Source organism: Chrysemys picta, chromosome 19 (assembly GCF_011386835.1).
Source record: "Chrysemys picta bellii isolate R12L10 chromosome 19, ASM1138683v2, whole genome shotgun sequence".
Lineage (NCBI taxonomy): Eukaryota > Metazoa > Chordata > Testudines > Emydidae > Chrysemys > Chrysemys picta.
The window spans coordinates 1283670-1301700 of record NC_088809.1 but is presented as its reverse complement, the minus strand read 5'-3'; the positions used below and the strand labels follow the sequence as shown (position 1 = coordinate 1301700).

Genomic DNA, 18031 nt, shown 5'->3' with positions numbered 1-18031 from the left:
ACTGAGGCCAGCTCTTAAACTGGTTGAGGCAGGAGAGCAGACTCCATCAAGAGGAGCTCGATAGTCTCTCTCCCTCTTAGTTCTGGGCTTGAAGCCTCTGCAGATGGTGCACTTGTCTTGCAAAGGACCCTTTCCCAGGCACTTTAGACAAGCAGCGTGCGGATCCCCTCTGGGCACAGGCTTACTGCACCTATCGCAGAGCTTGAACCCTTGGGGCCACGGCATGCCCTGGTGATGGGGAAAATATCGGGGGGAAACCCCCCAACTTAAACGTACTAACTAATAAAACTGACTAACGATCTAGTGAAAAATAATAACTATATACACGGAAAAACGCTAAGAAACACTGGCAAAGCAAGAGACCAGTTGCTCCAATGACTGTCAGTGGCAGTAAGAAGGAACTGAGCAGGCAGCGGGTGGGCAGGGACCTATATACACTGTCACAAAGGCACCACTCCAGAGAGCTCCACAGCCCACCAGATGGGTAAAACCTTCCGACGATCATGCATGTGGCGCGCACACACGTATTGGAATGGACATAAGCAACACATCGCGAAGAACAGTTACAAAAGGTAGGTAACCGTCTTTTCATTGTCACTAGGGTTCTGCCTTAAAACTTTCTTTTTCTGATGAACAATGGAAGAAATGTAGATAGGAAACCTGCTCTTAATTGAAATAATGGATTTCAAAGAGTTGCAATTTAAAGGAGTTTACAGACTTTATACCTTTCCTTATATTTACTCTTTTATCAATCTCAAAGCAGGTAAAACATGCATGAAATATAAAGAGCCCAAACCTCCTTATAGTAATATGATCTTAGATTGTCCTGAAGCTCGTTTATTGCTGCCTATAGTATTGGAATGAAACATTACGATTTGTGAACATGCCTTCTGAATGCCATATAGCAGTACAATTTGCCATGTTAGCATGCCAACTAAATGGGAGCCACCACTCAGTTAGGTCTACCTGAATCTTAGTTGTCAGGAAAGTTGAATATTTCAGGTCCACATATTGGGTTTATAGGGAAATTATTTCTATGGACTTCTGAGAATTAACTTTAATTGAGGAAAGGGAGTTGCATGGGGAACTGCAACAAAAGTAGTAGATATGAACTCTGGCGAGAGTTCATAACAGTTATGAACTCTCGCCAGCAACCTTGAAAGACTAATTCTTGGTACCATTATGCCATGGATAACAGGAATTATTTCCAAAAGTAGTTGAGGACCCTGATGATAGCCCTCTGTAGTATGGTAACTCACCATGACTTGGGAACTCTGATCTTGGCCTGTGAGGTTGTATTGGAGATTGTTGCACCATGTTGGTTCTGTGGAAATGTTCTGAATATGTGTGGGAAAGGACTCTGACTCGCCGGTGCCAGTAGATCCTGGTAGATCTTCAAAACCCTCAATGCTTCTTGCATTTTTGAAGGAATTATTATCCAATGTGAGGGCTGGATGAGTTTCTTGGAAGACATCTTCACTGAACTCCCTCTTATAAGGATGGAAGGGGTTCCTGTTGCTCTTGAGGAACCTGCCATAGTTTCCTGCAGTGCTTTCCTCATAGCTATACCTTCTGAATTTCTCAGCATTGGGAGAGACTTTAAATTTGCACTTGCCAGAGTGAATTCCTTGGTTGGCAGGAAATCTCCCATGGATTTGATCCTGGGTTGGAGAAGAGGGGCTTGGGCTGTGAGAAGATTCTGAACTCTTTCTTTCTGTCCTGCTGTCTGGATCATATGACTGGCAACTGAAACTGGGATTATCCTGCAAGGCAAAATTTACATACATTTAAAGACTATTGAACTCCAAGAGCTGATACTTTCAATATACAGTGAACACTGGGCTACAGAAGCATATTCAGGGAAGGACTTGAAGATTCAGAAAGATCCTTCAGGGAAATCTGCATGAAAATACAGTGTTCCCTGCAGAGAGAGAGGGACCTTGAAGAACTTGCAGCATGTCATAAAAAAATGGTAATGTTTCAGTGATCACTAATCTACATAAGAACTTGTTTGTCAAGAGTCCTAGTTTTTAATTTTTCTAAATACACGTCCAATTTGAATGGATTAGGCGCACTACACCCATTGCTGCTGTGACAATCAAAGGTATTCATTTAGTTCAGTAAGCTACTGTAGTGAGATGTTAAGGGGAAGCTGATGTATCGTGATGTGTGATGCCAATTTGAGCATTTCTTGCAACTAAACATCAGCAGTCAGTCCTAATCTGGTTTTCACAGAGAAATTCTGTTCATTCAGGGACTCATCCAAAAAGCAAATCCAACTCCGGGCCATTTTTGGCTTGATGTATGAATGAAAACCAATTGTAATATTCTTTTATAACTGTCCTTCCCTTTTCATTCTTCAATCAAGCGAAACATGTCTGCAGGTAGGCCATTTTTGTTTCACCAAGAAGTATTATAAAATCATAGAGGTGCCAAGCTGTTTGGACAACTATACTGTTAATCCACCACCTGGAATTTTCATGCTGGAATCATGATATTTGCTTTCACTGTAGTTGAATGCAACGTACCAAACCAGGTGGTGGACATAGACATGCCAAAATCATGAGCTATAACATTACAGCATTCTTTTTTTAGCAAGCTGACAGGTTGAATATGTGAGCAGTAACAGTCAGAGAATTTCTTTCATTTCATGACTTAAAGTCACAACCAAGTCTGAAGCAAGCACTTGGTGATATCCTCCATTGGCAGGGGATGGACAAGATGGGTTTATCCTTTGACTCTCCAATTTCTATGGTTCAGTAAAGAAACAGTATAAAAATAATTTCAAAACCACCCCTAGTTGTAAAAGAACTATGATTCCTATGAGAGGTAAGTTGCCTGTTTTTGTACCTGAGTACTGAGAATCCAGTAGAAGAGTTACCAGAGGGCTCACAATTCAGCACCATGGGCAAGCTTTTGACACTTCAGAAATACAATGTAAATGTTGGCTCTTGTACACCAATCCAGCATTCTTGGTACCTTCTGTTACCATAAAGATTTCTGAATTTATTCTTGTGTTATTTCTTTCGATGGACAAATCTGAATCCCAGTATACCAACTGCTAAGCACTGTAGCTGGGCTTGTCCTTGTTGGAAAGGAGAAAAAAGATTGCATGTCTTACTCACAGTTTGCTGAGCTGGGGAGCTTGGGTCCCCTTGTGTCTGCATGAGGTTGTCTTGTTGGTCACTCTCCAGAGTGTCAGAAGAAGAGAACTTAATATTAGGTTGATCTTCAAGCAATGAAACCATTACCAAGTCCCAGCCAGGTAGAAATCCTGTTGTAATGGAACCAAACCGCAATGAATATCAGTGTATATCTGCTTTTAAAAAGCTGTCCACTGTAAACAGACAGCCTTTCTTGTCACAAACAAAGCTCTTGGGCTTCACCATTTGCATACCTGCCTGACCAATGTTCCTCTCCCTCAGATTGTGACTATTTCTAAAATTGGAATTGTGAAATAAATCATCTGATTCTCTGGGGAAGATTCCGACTGCAGATATCCAGTCTAGTCACCCTGTCCACTCAAAACTCTACAGAATTACCAGCACACAGGCATTTTCCCATTACTTTCTGCATAGGGAGAAGTGTTATACAGGTGTATCTACAGTGCTCTGATGAGAGGTGTGATAGCCACGCTGGCTTACTGTGGAGTGCACTGCTCTTCCATGGAGGATTATGCTTGTACTGATGAAACTACACTGCTTGGGGGGTGTTATCTGAGGATAATAACACTGCTTTGTTGAGAGGCTCTTATGCAGATGAACCCATACTATTCTGGGAAGGGCAATTTAAAGGGAAGGTTTATCTCTTCACTGCTTAGATTGGGAGGGGTCATATACTTCCACTTCCACTTTTTTGTTGGTTAAAGGCACATGACCTTTTGACTTCTGCCTTACATCATTACATGTAGCTGAGATGTGTAAGGATCCAGCATCACTTAATGCTATGTAGTGTCATCACTCACATCTTCCTCTCTGCCCCTAACCTTTGAACTGGGACATTTCTGATACTATTGCTTTGTGTGAAGAGAAGCAAGTTTCATCTTCTAATGTCTTGTTATGTGCTATGGGCTCTCCTGGGTCTTGCTCTTTGTGACCTCCCTAAGAGTCTCTTAGGCAGTAATAGTGATGGCTTAGCCTATATATCACAGATGACCTTGTGCTGAACGTGCTGTCCTACAGAGAGAGCCTGTCATGTCTGAGCTGTGTTGGAACTACGGAAGTTGGATTCCAGATGTACAAATTTAAAATCCTGTCTTTACATAAAGAGTTAATCAGTGGAGTTTTGCTACATGTTTAAATGGCCGTTAGGTAAATAACTGCAGGGTTTATTAGGTTTGGTTAAAAACAATATATAATTTTAATATGTGAACCTTTTCTTTTGCCTTTATAGTTCAAAGAACAAAATCTATGTCATGATGAGTAGGTCGGCTGCAATGTGCACTGACCAAGGGAATAAAACACCCTGGGGAATGGAAATCTGGTGTGAGATCTCTACTAGATCAGGAACAAGTGATGTTAGCTAAAGTTCAGAAATGTCTTGGGCCCAGGATCCTCTCTGAGCAACTTATCGGGAGGTTGACAGGGAGGGAGCTTCTAATTATTGACATCTGTGATGAAAGGAGCAGGTGGGAAATGCTGACAACTTGGACATATCAGATATATTTGTAGATGTTCAGCACTGATAGCCCTGTTCTCAATATTCATTTCTCACTTGGTGGCTGACCCGGGCTGTAAACTTGAATTTTGACCAATTACCTCATTTTGTGGACCAAAAATTCTGAATCTGATTAGAAGCATTGGTCCAGCTACACTAAAGGCCTGGTGATACTGTGTTTAAGAAGCATTTGACAGACTCTCTCAGTAAGACTGATACAGGATAAGAAGTAACTTGATTCCAAGAAGTCAATTTGATGAGATGTAACTAAAGTGAGCAAGTCAGAGAAGAACTTTGTCTGAGGGTCACTAGTAAATAACATCCAAACCTCAGCTTCTTTTTCTGTCTGCCATAGGTCCTGTGTTCAGAGGCGTTACAATCGAGTTCCTGCCATGGGTCAGGAAAGGTCCTGCCTGAACCAGGACATTCAGGGTCTAGTTATTTGAAAGCCATTGGGTTGCCATTCTGAAAATGGTAATGAATACATTTGGATTATATGGGGAGTTAGTACACTGTGAATAAGGAAAACGAACTGTTTGATCTTTCCAATATAATGTCCTTAATTGCAGCCAAATTTTACCAGCCTTAGCCTGTGGATTTTGTTTTGCTATCTCCTGGAGATTGGCATGAAAGGAACAGCCTGCCTGTCATCTTAAGATTAGAATCAGTCTCCCCTGAGCAGGGAAGTGTCTTATTGAGTATTGAACTAGAAGCAACCCTAGTAACAATACACTGTCAAACCAGTTGCGCTAGGGGTGTGATTCCCAGCTCACAAAGACATATTCGTGCTAGCTGTCACTGAGTTCATATATGGAGATATATCTATCTCATAGAACTGGAAGGGACCCTGAAAGGTCATCGAGTCCAGCCCCCTGCCTTCACTAGCAGGACCTGTACTGATTTTGCCCCAGATCCCTACGTGGCCCCCTCAAGGATTGAACTCACAACCCTGGGTTTAGCAGGCCAATGCTCAAACCACTGAGCTATCACTGTGCCAAGTACAAACCTGCCCGAATTCTACGGGCACGTACTTGGCATAGCTAGTCTGTGCTGCCTCTTGCCACTGCCCATGCTACCCTGAGTATACTAATACTTTTAGCGCTCAATGAGAGCTTGCATGAGTAAGTCTACGCGAGCTGGGAATCACACCCCTAGCACATAGCCTTTGTCTCCTTATCTGCCTTGCATTTGGAACGCCCACCAAAAATATACACAAAGCATCTTCCCTCCCTGCTGCATGTCAAGAAAATATGTGTGTGTGCCGATCACGTGCTTTCCCCATTCCCTCACTTGTTTTTGTGTGCTAGAGATTAGTCAGGTTAATTGCCTTTAAGGACTTGTATTAAAATCAGATTTTCAGAACATGATCAAGCCCACTTAAGAAAATGTAGTTAATGGAATATCCTATTAATTTGAAAGTATATTCTCAGCACTAAATTAAACTATTTTGTATGAACATCATACTTATATGCCGGTTAAATAACAACTGTCAAACATTTTTCTATATATTGTCAATTGTAAAACACTGCTCCTGTCTCAAACAATCCTATATGTTGGCTGAAGCACTCAGAACAAACGAGTTTTTCATTAACTACTGGTTCTACGTATGAACAGATTCGAGGGTACACTAAATGCAAACTATAAAATCAGTGCACCATTAATGCCTTTGATGTAGTTTTTCTTTGTTCTAAGGTTATTTCTATGATTTTTGAAAATGGGTAATGAGGGGACAGACATTATTCCTTATCCATAAAGGATTGAGGAAAAAAATCTTCTACCTAGTTGGTTTGGCTTTCCATTTATTGGAAAATCCCATTTAAGAGAGAAAAAATTGTATTCAGTGCAAGCTGACAATAAGCAGGCTTGACTGTATAGTATAATAAACATGACCCAGCTGCTCTTGGAAGGGAGGGGACTCAGAAGGATATGAACTCCCTAGAGGTAGAGCTAACTTGTCACGGAAAACAATGACCCTTTGATTTTAAAAAACGTATCTTATTCCCTTAGGAGTAGCTAAAATCATTTCTCCAAATCCCATGTTATTTCTGCTTTTGTAAATGTTGCATGACAGTCCCAGGCTCCCATGATAAGATAATTATCTTTAAAAATATAAATAAAATAAAGCGAGAAACGGTAACCTCAGCTGAGTGTTTGGGTAAGCTGGGCAGCAGCAGCTGATCTATTAGCTCTGCATGACTGAAGCCACTGGCACCAGGCCATAGTTGAAACAATCCTTGTTTTTGTGTCTTTCCTGGATATTGGAGGACACTCTGCCGGCGACACACTTCACCAGAGCTCGGCACCGGGCCGTCTGAGCACTCAGAGATGTGCTGAATGCTGGGTGCTACTGTAAATGCCTTCTGTATCCCTTGGGGCTGAGATCAGCTTTCATGAGAGGAAGGTGTGTTTGGATGTTCCCCAATTCGTAATTCATTCTTCATGCAGCTTGCCTTAAGGAGCGTACTGATCCTAGCTTGACACCAGCTTTTGTGATGTGCTTCTTTCTTCTCCCCCCTCTCCAAAGCACTAAATCATCTTTTTCCTCTCCAACTCACACTGATACCTCTCAGTAAAGAGACAACTATCTGGGATATTTTCCAGCGGCCTTTTATAGGCAAGTGTTCAGAAGGGCCATGGAATTTTAGATTTCCACTTTTCCAACTGGATATTTAGAGTGACATATTTTCCACTCATCAATCTCAAATTCCTAGCATTTCAGAGGCAACCCTAATTTTGGTACCAAAGCCTCCCATGTCTATGTCTCTTCCTAGTAGTGCATCACTATATAGGAGACCTTCAGAAATAGAGACAGTATCAACAAGAATCAGAGCTTTTTAAAACTTTGAAGAGAGCAGGGCCAGGCTATATGAAAGACCTCCTTCTCGAGTCCTCCTGTCCTGACAAATCTATACTCGGACATTACTGAATTGTAAATGATAGTGTCTCAGGTTGGCTGATGATTGTACTTTGCTGTGGTGGGCCCTGAGTTGTGGAACCTGTTGCCCCATGACTTTAGGGAGACCAGACGTCTTGATATTAGGGGCTTTATCTTATATTGCCAACTCTATCCCCCTGTCGCCTCTTCCCCCTTTATCTTATATTGCCAACTATATCCCCCCGTCACCTCTTTCCCCCACATCCTCCCTGGGGAAAAAATTGTCCAGATTTTTCAAACTTGCTATCTGGTCACCCTGTATGACATCCATCTTACTAAAGTTCTCTCTATTTTTAATAAAACATTGGAAGAGGCATATTTTCAGATGTCAATATGTAGAATTATGTGTATATGTTTGCACAAACCTAACTTGCCATTTAACCATGCCAGTTTCTCATTGCCTTCCTGCTTCCTTTTCTGTTTAGAGGTATCTATTGCTTCTGGGACTCAGTTATAGTACACTTAAGTAGCTTTCACGCTGTCTCTAAGGATTTTATTTTCCTCACTTTAGACCATTTTGACAAGTCTTCATTTAAAAAAAAAAAAAACAACCTCCTGTTTTTAAAGTTTAATGTCACTGCTAGTTTTTGGTATGATTCATCCCCTGAGGGTGCTGAACTTAATTTTACTGGGGCCACTGTTAGTTAGTAGCTAGAAACTATAGGTACTTGTTGAAATCACTTGTGTATATTATTTAAGACTAAGTTGAGAATAGCATCTCCTCATGCATTAGTTGTTCCAAAAAGCAATTACTTAAGGTATCAAGAAATTGCTGATGTAATCCTTGTGCCATTTGACCCGTTTATATGCAGGTAGTTGAAGTCACTGGGGTTCCACATAGCTCCAGAAGTCTGCTTGAGCAGATCCAGCTAGAGGATCACTACATATAGGCTTAGATTTGAGCCTGGCATGTGAATTGATAACTAACAGAGTGAACATAAACAAAGCGTCATGACAAATGGTAATTTATCAAAGAAGGGTGTAGTTTAGTGGGGTGCTTCAGGGTTTGGGGTTCAGCCCAGTCTCATTTAATAGCTTCATTAGTGATTTGGGAGAGGGGTAAACAAATTATTAATGATATGCACAGATAACACTAGAGGTAAACATTAGGAAGGAACTTAGACACATGATTATGGTGGGGCAATAACAAAACAAGATTAATTTTAGAAAAATAATCTCAAACAGGAGGAAGAAACCTGGACAGTAGTAATGCGGACAGAAACCTAAGGGTAATTACAGCAGGTTAGCCACGAATTTCCAATGCCATAGGGCAGTGTAGATTTGGGCATTGAGTCAGAGCAGGGAGACCCTATCTATGTAATTTTGGTGAGACCACACCTGGAACGCACAGTCAACCTGTGGAACTCGTTGCCAGGGGATGTTGTGAAGGCAAAAACTATGACAAGTTCAAAAAAGAACTAGATAAATTCCTGGAGTACAGGTCCATCAATGGCTATTAGCTAAGATGGTCAGGAATGCAACCTCATGCTCTGAGTATCCATAGCCTCTGTTTGCAAGAAGCTGGTAGTGGACGACAGGGGATGGATCACTAGATGATTGCCTGTTCTGTTCATTCCCTCTGAAGTATCTGGCATTGGCCACTGTCAGAAGACAGGATACTGGGTTACATCAGTGGTACCCAAACTTTTCAGGGTCACGTCCCCTGAGCCGGGAGCGGGACCGTGGCTCTAGGGTGGGAGATGTGGATGAGGTAAGGGGGCAGTGGCTGCAGGCCAAGGCTGCCGCGCTCCTCTGAATGTTCTGCGCCCCCTAAGGGGTGCACCCTACAGTTTGGGGACCTCTGGGTTAGATGGACCATTGGTCTGACTCAGTATGGCTGTTCTTATGTTCTTACGAACATTGCACTGAACTTTGGACACCTCAATGCCAGAAAGACATTAGCAAATTTGAGAAAGTTCAGTGAAGAGCAATTAAAATGACTAGAAGGCTGGAGGAACTGCTATATGAGTAAAGATTCGAAGGAGCTAAATACATGCAGGTTGTCTAGGCAGTGACTAAGGACTTGTCTAAACAATGGGTTAATGCACACTAATGGGTTATGATTTCTAAAGCGCACTAATGTGTTGTGCATTAATTGGTTCATGTAGACCATAATGTGCCCTAAATGTTCCTAGTGCACTTTAACATAAATTAAATCGCACTAGGGAACATTTAGGATGAATCACCAGGGGCTACACGGACCAGTTAATGTGCAAGACCCTTAGTGCGCTTTAGAAATCACTGCTTGCAGTGCACATTCTCACCATCGTGTAGACAAATCCTAAGAAGGGACATGATAAATGCCCTGTGAGAATATGAAGGGAGTAAACTCCAGTGAGAGAGGAGAATTATTTAGAATGGCATCTGGGAATATAAATAGGAATAACGAAAATTATTGACCTGTGTGGGATAATCCTTAAGGGAACTGGTGGGGGTCCTGTTGCTTGGGCCTTTTAAAAGTAGACTAGGCAAAGCATTAGAAAATACTATTTCATTACTTATTGCACCTATCAATAATTCTCTCATTTGAGTTGATCAGTATAACTTATTCATCCCAAAACCCTATACTCCCAGTTCTTCCTAAAAGCCTTACCAAATAGATAGATGGCTTCCATAAAACTCACTTCTTGCTGCAGAAGTGAGTTGCATCTACAATGAGAACTCCCTTCTGGAATTTGTTTTTTATTATTATTTTTAAAGTTTACTGTTGTAGAAACATACATTGATAATTAGGAAAAAAAAAAAGAAATTATTGGCTGTTTGTCAGTAAGTGCTTTCCATATGCAGGTCTGGGCACTGAGTAATTACTGTGTCCTAATAACCAGTGGAAACAAAAGCAATCAGTCTCTTTCTCACCCCGGCCATGCTCCCTCTGTACTGTAACAGAGGCTGGGAGTTATTAAAACATCAGATCCCTGCTGAGAGGACACTTTCCTAGTTGGAGAGAGCGGAGTTTTCACCGCAGGTTTTTCATGTACTGCAGGTGCAACTTTCCCAAAATGCATCACAACTACCTCTGCAACAAACTGCATCCAGAATCTTGTGCTTTTCTTCTAAATCTGTTTTTAAAAGGTGTTTGAAAAGGTAGCTGCAGGACTTTCCATTACACTAATGGGGGCAGCAGTCTGCTCACTCACTCTGTACTCCACAGAAAGGTAGTTAATTGTTTAATATGTTGAACACAGTTGAACACAATTACTCCTCACAAGGGATAGATTAAAACATAGGCACTATAGACCCAAGGCTAGGGCCCAATCAATGGGAGTTATGTGACCACATCAGAAACTCAGCTTTCATTTTTAAAAAGTATATTTTTAGCTGTCATGGTTGCAAAGAGAATTTGAAAACCTGACCTGAGTGTCAGAGAAGGAGGGATTTCTGCCAGAGTCTGCAGGCAGCCTGAAGCCACAGCTCTGACAGGTGTGCATTTCCCCCATCCATCTCAGCAGGATGTTATTTCCAAGACTCACTGCTTGGGGAGAGGGGCTCGCCAACCCCATCCCCAACAGACTTTGTTTGTAGTGGGAAGAGAAGAATGTAGCAGGCCCAGCCCCACACACAAGCTGATACACCCCAGTTGCTGGGAGAAGTACTGGGAATCCCTCTGCCACCACAGCTGTCTCTGGGAGGGAAAGGGTACTCCTCTGCTGCCATGCTGCTTCCAAGGTAGAGGGGGGCCTGCCGCCACTCCTGAAGTCATGGGAGTGCACACCACTGTCTCTCTGGGAGTGAAGGGGTAGGGTCAGGGCCCAGGGGAGCCCCATGTTGGTGGGCCTAAGGGCATAGATTGTCTTAATCTGGTTTTGCTTCCCACACCCACCTCATTGAACCAAGTTCACAGATTCATACAGTTTAGCATCTCTCTCATTTTCATGAAACGTACTGAACTGAAGTCTAACCTTATGAAGTTTACTGGATGTTTGAGGTTTGGCGATGTTCACCAATTGTGCCAGAACTTTACTGTTCCCAAATACTACCAAAGCCTAAGTGAGTAATTCTGAAACTAATAGAATTTTTCACTTGACCAGAGCTCAAAGAGCCGGGAAGCGATAACTACTCTGTTCCGAAACACAATATTTCATTAACCAGAGGGGAAAGTTGAAAGAATTTATCATTTCAGACAAAACAAAAAAGTAAGAATATCTTGTATAAACATATGTTAGCTTAGAAATTTCAAGTCAAGGTTACACCGTACAAAAAAAAGCAAATATAAAAATAATTAAAAGTGGAAAATCCACAGTTACACAAGCACCCTTAATTCTGGTCCTGTAGCAGCACCCAGAGACTAATCAAAAATGCTGATACACTTTTTATCCATCCATCACACAGGTTAATTAAGAGGACCATTTTTGTGGTCCCTTTTGAAATAAACCTGTATAATGGATGGATAAGGGATCACAGTTTTCAGTTGTTCTTAGGGTGGTGTTACAGTGGCCAGGTTAAGGTTGTTTGGTGAACCCTGGCTACATCTGCATATTTTGGAATGTTTTTAGGTGTGTGTGTGTGTGTGTGTGTGTGTGTGTGTGTGTGTGTGTGTGTGTGTGTGTGTGTGTGTGTGTGTGTGTGTGTTTTTTGCAAAGCAGAAACTTAACTTGGAATTTTCTGGCTTTCTAGCATTTGTGTTTTGAGAAAAAATACAACATTTGGTTCAGGTGGGTTTTTTTTTGTTTGTTTTTTGTTTTTTGTTTTTTGGCTTAAGTAAGTGATATTTTCAGGTAATGAATTTTTTTCCTGGGAATTAATTTCCTTAGTTGTTTTTTTTTAATTCTTCAGTGACAGGAGACTTCAGATTTTGCAAGCTGTGCAGAAATTGGACCAAGTCCTTCATAGACGGCTTCCTGCTTCCATTTCCATTTATATTCCATTCACCATATTAGGCTCCTTGCACCTTTTGTGGGTTTTCCTCTTTCACTCTTTCTAGTCCAAAACCACTTGCACCCCATGTGATTCTCTGCTAGTCTCTCTTCTCATCAGGGTCATCCATATCTGGGCCACATACATTTTGCAAAGCACCCATCAGGCGATGCATCACTGAACAGAGCTTCAATCCCCAAGTCCTCCCCAACCCATTTCTCTCTCTTTTTGGTCCTCTCTCTCTTTCCTCCTGTGACGAAGTGGGAACGTTCTTAATGTTTTCTCTGAATACTGTGTGGGTGCCTCAGTTTCCCCTATGCAGTTCTTAAGTATCTAGGTAGTGGGATAAGGGGGGTGACTGTTGCAGAGCCCTAGGGGGCCAGTGTGATGCTGTCTGCACAGAGAATGGCTGACAATCTGTCTCCTGGCAACTGGTGGCCTGGGCCCCTCCTCTGCAAAGGTGCCAACTGAAGGTGTTGGAGAACAAAGAGATCAGGTGACCTCCTGGCCCGGGAAAGAGACAAAGGCCAGAGGATGGGCTGGAGGGGGTTTCAGTTTGGAGTTGGCTGGGGAAATGGAGGGAGCTCCAGGGCTGGGGTCTAAACTCCCTGCCCCCCAAGATGGACCTGACTGAGGGGGTCCTGTTGTCTGTGCCTACAAGCTCTGTTTTGGAGTGTGTTCCTGTCGTCTAATAAACCTTCTGTTTTACTAGCTGGCTGAGAGTCATGGTGAATCGAAGGAAGTGGGGGGTGCAGGGGATCTGTTCACCCCATCTCAAAAAAAGTTATTTTGGAATTGGAAAAGGTACAGAAAAGGCCAACAAACATGATTAGGGGTATGTAACAGCTTCCACACGAGGAGATATTAGTAAGACTAAGACTTTTCAGCTTGGAAAAGAGACGACTAAGGGGGAGAGGATATGATAGGGTCTATAAAATCATGTCTGGTGTGGAGAAAGTAAATGAGAAAGTGTTATTTACTTCTTCTCATAACTCAAGAACTAGGGGTCGCCAAATGAATTAATAGGCAGCAGATTTAAAACAAGCAAAAGGCAGTATTTCTTCACATAATGCACAGTCAGCCTGTGGAACTCTTTGCCAGAGGATGTTGTGAAGGCCAAGATTGTAACAGGATTAAAAAAAAAATAGATACGTTCATGCAGGATAAGTCTGTCAATGGCTATTAGCCAAGACAGGCAGAGATGCAAAACCATGCTCTGAAGTGTCCCTAGCCTTTGTTTGCCAGAAGCTAGGAATGGGCAACAGGGGATGGATCACTTGATGATTACCTGTTCTGTTCATTCCCTCTGAAGCACCTGGCATTGGCCACTGTTGGAAGACAGGATACTGGGCTAGATGGACCATTGGTCTGACCCAGTATGGCCGTTCTTATGTTCTTAAATACATTTATTTTTTAAATCCCCATCCATTGCTCAGCACTTCCCTATTCTGGAGATGAACACATTTGTGCTGGTTTCAATGTGAGCCATGTGAGATTTCATTACTTTATACTATAGATTTGACCATGCTATCAGACCCAACTCTAAATAGACAGAGAAACTTTGAATGTTTCCCTTAGTGGGTATGTTTACCCTATAGCTGGGAGCATGTCTCCCAGTCCGGGTAGACAGACTGCACGCTACGTCTGCTCGAGCTAGTGCATTAAAAATAACAGTGTGGACATGGGGGGTAGCATGGTTTAACTGCCCAAGTACAAGCCCATTTGACCCCCCTGGATCCATACTTGGGTGTCTAGCCCTTGCACCACTCCTGCTGCAATGTGCCCATTGCTATTATTAGTACATTAGCTCAAGTACAGCTACCACCTGTCAGTCTGCCTGAGCTGGTAGGCAAACTTCCAGCTGAAGTGTAGCCATTCCCAGGATAACCATCTTAGCCGGCAGGTTTAAACAGTGCAGAACAGATTTAGAGAACAATGTTGCATCTTCACTAGCATGAATCTGACTGAATTCTCCAGGAGTTGGACAGGAGCAACACTTCTCTCTGCAGTGTGGCTGGGAGTGGCATTGTATGGGCAAGAGAAACACCGAAGAGACATCAGCACTGTCTTTTGGCTGACCAGAATCAATGGACAGAAGCAGTGCTGAAGAAGCCATTGCATATGGTGGGGCTGAAAGCAGTTAAGATGGAAGGAGAAAAGCAGTGGGGAGAAGCCTGGGTCCTGTGACAAGGTTGAGATGGATGCACAGGGTAACGTGGAATGGGCTGGGAGTTAGAATGTATGGTCACACACCTGAGGTGTCTTCTATTGAGGTGCTGCGAATGTGAGACATAGCCAATGAATTCTCTATGAGACTATGCAATATGATGTACCCAGTCCATCCCATAGGGGAAGGGATCTCACAGAAAACATGAAGACATTGCTCCTTCAACAGTCTCATAATCCTCTCCAGTTTTCTCCTCTCCCACAGTGAGTGAGTCACACTCAGCTCCCTGTGGCTTGTGAGTTCATCTTGGGATCTTGTGCCATCTTTCTTTCTTTATGAGAAAGGTGTGTATAAAGATCCACCCTAATGATTTCTGTTGCTGACTGTGACAGCATGTTTTACGATGGGTGTGGTACATTCCCATTTTCTCTGTTGTGCATTTACAGTATTCACCTTCCAGCCCCACCCGTGGCCACTCCCACCCTCCCACTGGGAATCGCCCACAGTGAGCTCTGTAATTACCTTTATTTGATCTAGGGAATGGATTTGGGAATTTTATTGGTATGGTTGTAAATTGAATATGTAAAAAAACATGGGCAACTGATTCACTGAGCAGTGATGTGTTCACTAAGAAGGGGAGAAGCCAGCAGAGATATAGACACTGAATTTCCCCCGGACAAGTGCTAAACCTCTGAGATTTTTGTTTTTGTTTTTTTTTAGCATTAGTTCTTGTCCTCTTTAAGATGCTGTCTTCAAGGCCTTGTCTACATTTGGGATTTGCTCCTATTGCAGCCGTTGGTGTAGCTTCACCATTACTAGTTCCAAGTGTGGACAGGCAAAGCTCCTATAAGCTGCAATTTACACTGGTGGTTTTACCTGTTTTTGCAAGAGTTTTGCACTGGTGGCTGGCCACTGGAGGCTGAAATCCTCAGTGTAGACAAGGAATTGCATGTGGTTAGAACTGAAGAAATTCTGGCTCAAATTTCTAGTTTCTGTTGATAAAGCCCTTGAAAAAAGGTGACCCTTAAATATTTACTTTGACTTCCCAAGATCAAATGCCTTTCAGCATCCATTTAGCAACTACTAACTAATCCAGCTGTCTCCCAGAAGCACACTGTAGGATTTGGAGGGATATAAGCTTCTGTCGCTTATCCCTAGAGATGCATGGAAAAATCTCACACAAAGCACCAAATGTGGAGGAACAGGTGCCATGGGGAGGCACCAATTTATGTGGAAGAATAACCCCAACTATTAACAAGGCCCTTCCTATTCCTAAAGCTAAAGTTTCATTTTCAGAAGGAGAAAGATATTATAATATAAATGCTAGGAGTTCTTTCAACTCTTATCAGATGTCCACATTGTGCTGATGAGAGAAAGAGAAGGAGTGAGATCAAATAAACATGGGTTTGAAAAAACCCTAAACCCTAAATAATAAGTGGCAAACAGACAAGGGTTAAAAACAAGGCTCTGACCAGGGCTGGCTCCAGCTTTTCTGCCACCCCAAGCGGCAAAAAAAAAAAAAAAAGACGAGCGGCAGCACTTCAGCGGCAGCTCAATCACGCTGCTTCGGCGGCAGCAATTCGGCGGCAGCTCAATCAATTCGACGGCGGGTCCTCCCTCTATTCCTGTTCAGCGGCAGCTCAAAGAGGAAGAGAGGGAATGAGGGACCCACTGCCGAATTCCCACCGATACCGGACAGAATGCCGCCCCTTTGTATTGGCCGCCCCAAGCACCAGCTTCCTATGCTGGTGCCTGGAGCCGGCCCTGGCTCTGACAGCACAGACCCTACTCCCGCCTCCCTTGTCTGTGTGCTGTCTGTTTAGACTATAAGCTCTTTGGGGAGGCAGCCAGCACACTTTTGACCACTATATCAACAATACCATACAATCACCGTTCGTGAGACATTAGCTGCCCTTCATTTTGTACCTTCTGTCTATGACCCCCTGTGCTAAGTAGCGTTATAGAAAGCAAGCAAAGGGGCAAATATAAAGAGTAGCCATTACACAGCAGACAGGTAAAATGTACTCAGACCTCAGTAAAAATACTTCCCACCCCTTCTCAATCACACTCACACCCAAGGAATAAATGAAGGCTTGCACGCTTACAGAAGTGCAAGTGCCATCTCTGTCTGTTCCAGGCTTGGAGATATTTCAGCCTTCTTAAGAACTTCTAAAATAATAAAATAAATACTCCCACCTTGAATGGTTGACTGTATGCCCAAAGGGATGGGTCTGCTTGCCAGAGTGACCCGTACAGTCAAGTCATAGAGCTGTAAATTCCAGAGCCCCATCACTGTCCCCCTGGGTCCCCTTTCTGTTTGCTGGGTATCCAGGCAATCTATCAGTTGATTCCTCATGGGTGAATTTTACTATTGTATTTGTAGTCTGTTATCAATAGATTCCCCTCTCTGTCCCACACTAAGGGTAACTAAAAATACCTCTTCATGATACAACATTTTCTTCAAAAGAAATACAAATATAACCCCATGGGATCCAGAGAGTTTGCAGTCAGGTCATGTTTCAGGAGGAGTCTCAGATTATATCCCACTATGAATGTCATTCCCCAACTCTTCTCATTTATGGACAGGCCCCAGTGATTTTAGGAAAGAGAGAGCTCTCTCACCACTAAAAAATTCCTTCTGGTGATGAGCCTGTCATATGCACAAACACATCATAGCACAAAAGATGTAGGTATCTAATCCAGAAAGGAACAATTCCCCCAAACTTAAGAAAATTGCAAATGCCTCTGAGTGAACAGTCTTTGCTTCTGTTGGGGAGAATTAGGGAGCCAGGTGCCCGGAGTAATATACCAAGATAATGCTACTCTAAAACAGCAGAGCCGACAACCAGAGACAAGAAAATGACCCAATTAAACAAGTCCCTTAAAGTAACTGGCATATCGCAAAACTTGAATTGCTCTCCCTGGGCTTAGTCCTGTCCAACAAGATGCAGATTACTCTGTACCCAATCTAGCAAAGCACTTACGCTTTGTCTTCAGTAAGACTTGGCTCGTGCTTAAAGTTGCAGGTGTGCATATGTGCTCTGCTGGATCGGGGATGGAGCGCTCAGTACTGTGCAGGATTAGCAAAGGGAGAACAGAAAATTTCAGGGAAAGTTTTTGTTACAATTCTCTTTCCTTCCAATTTTACTTTATGAAAGCTCCCTTTCCAAAGCCTGATTCTACTCTGAAAAGTGACTATGTAGAAATGGTACCTTCCTGCTCAGCAAATCTCCCTAGGTATATTCAGAGAACTATAAGCTGATTTTAGTGATAAAAACCATTTTGTACTATTTTTACTTCTGTTAGTTCTGTGGAGCCAACCCAGCTCCTGTGCATCATCAACAGAATTGTTTACAAAGGTCCAGTTCCAGGGCCAATCACTTACCCCAGTGTACACAATAAAGCCCATGGAGTTACAA

General features: G+C 42.7%; 1 protein-coding gene across 1 annotated transcript in view; it reads right to left on the bottom strand.

The window, feature by feature from the left end:
• Positions 1 to 18031, bottom strand: part of FOXN1 (forkhead box N1) — a 48067-nt gene that overhangs the window by 18625 nt on the left and 11411 nt on the right. The window contains exons 2-3 of the mRNA XM_024105965.3: positions 3126 to 3274; positions 1260 to 1763 (exon numbers count right to left, since the gene is read on the bottom strand). Of these exons, the coding sequence (XP_023961733.1) occupies positions 1260 to 1763; positions 3126 to 3248 (627 nt within the window). The 5' untranslated portion in view covers positions 3249 to 3274. The remainder of the gene's footprint in view (positions 1 to 1259; positions 1764 to 3125; positions 3275 to 18031) is intronic.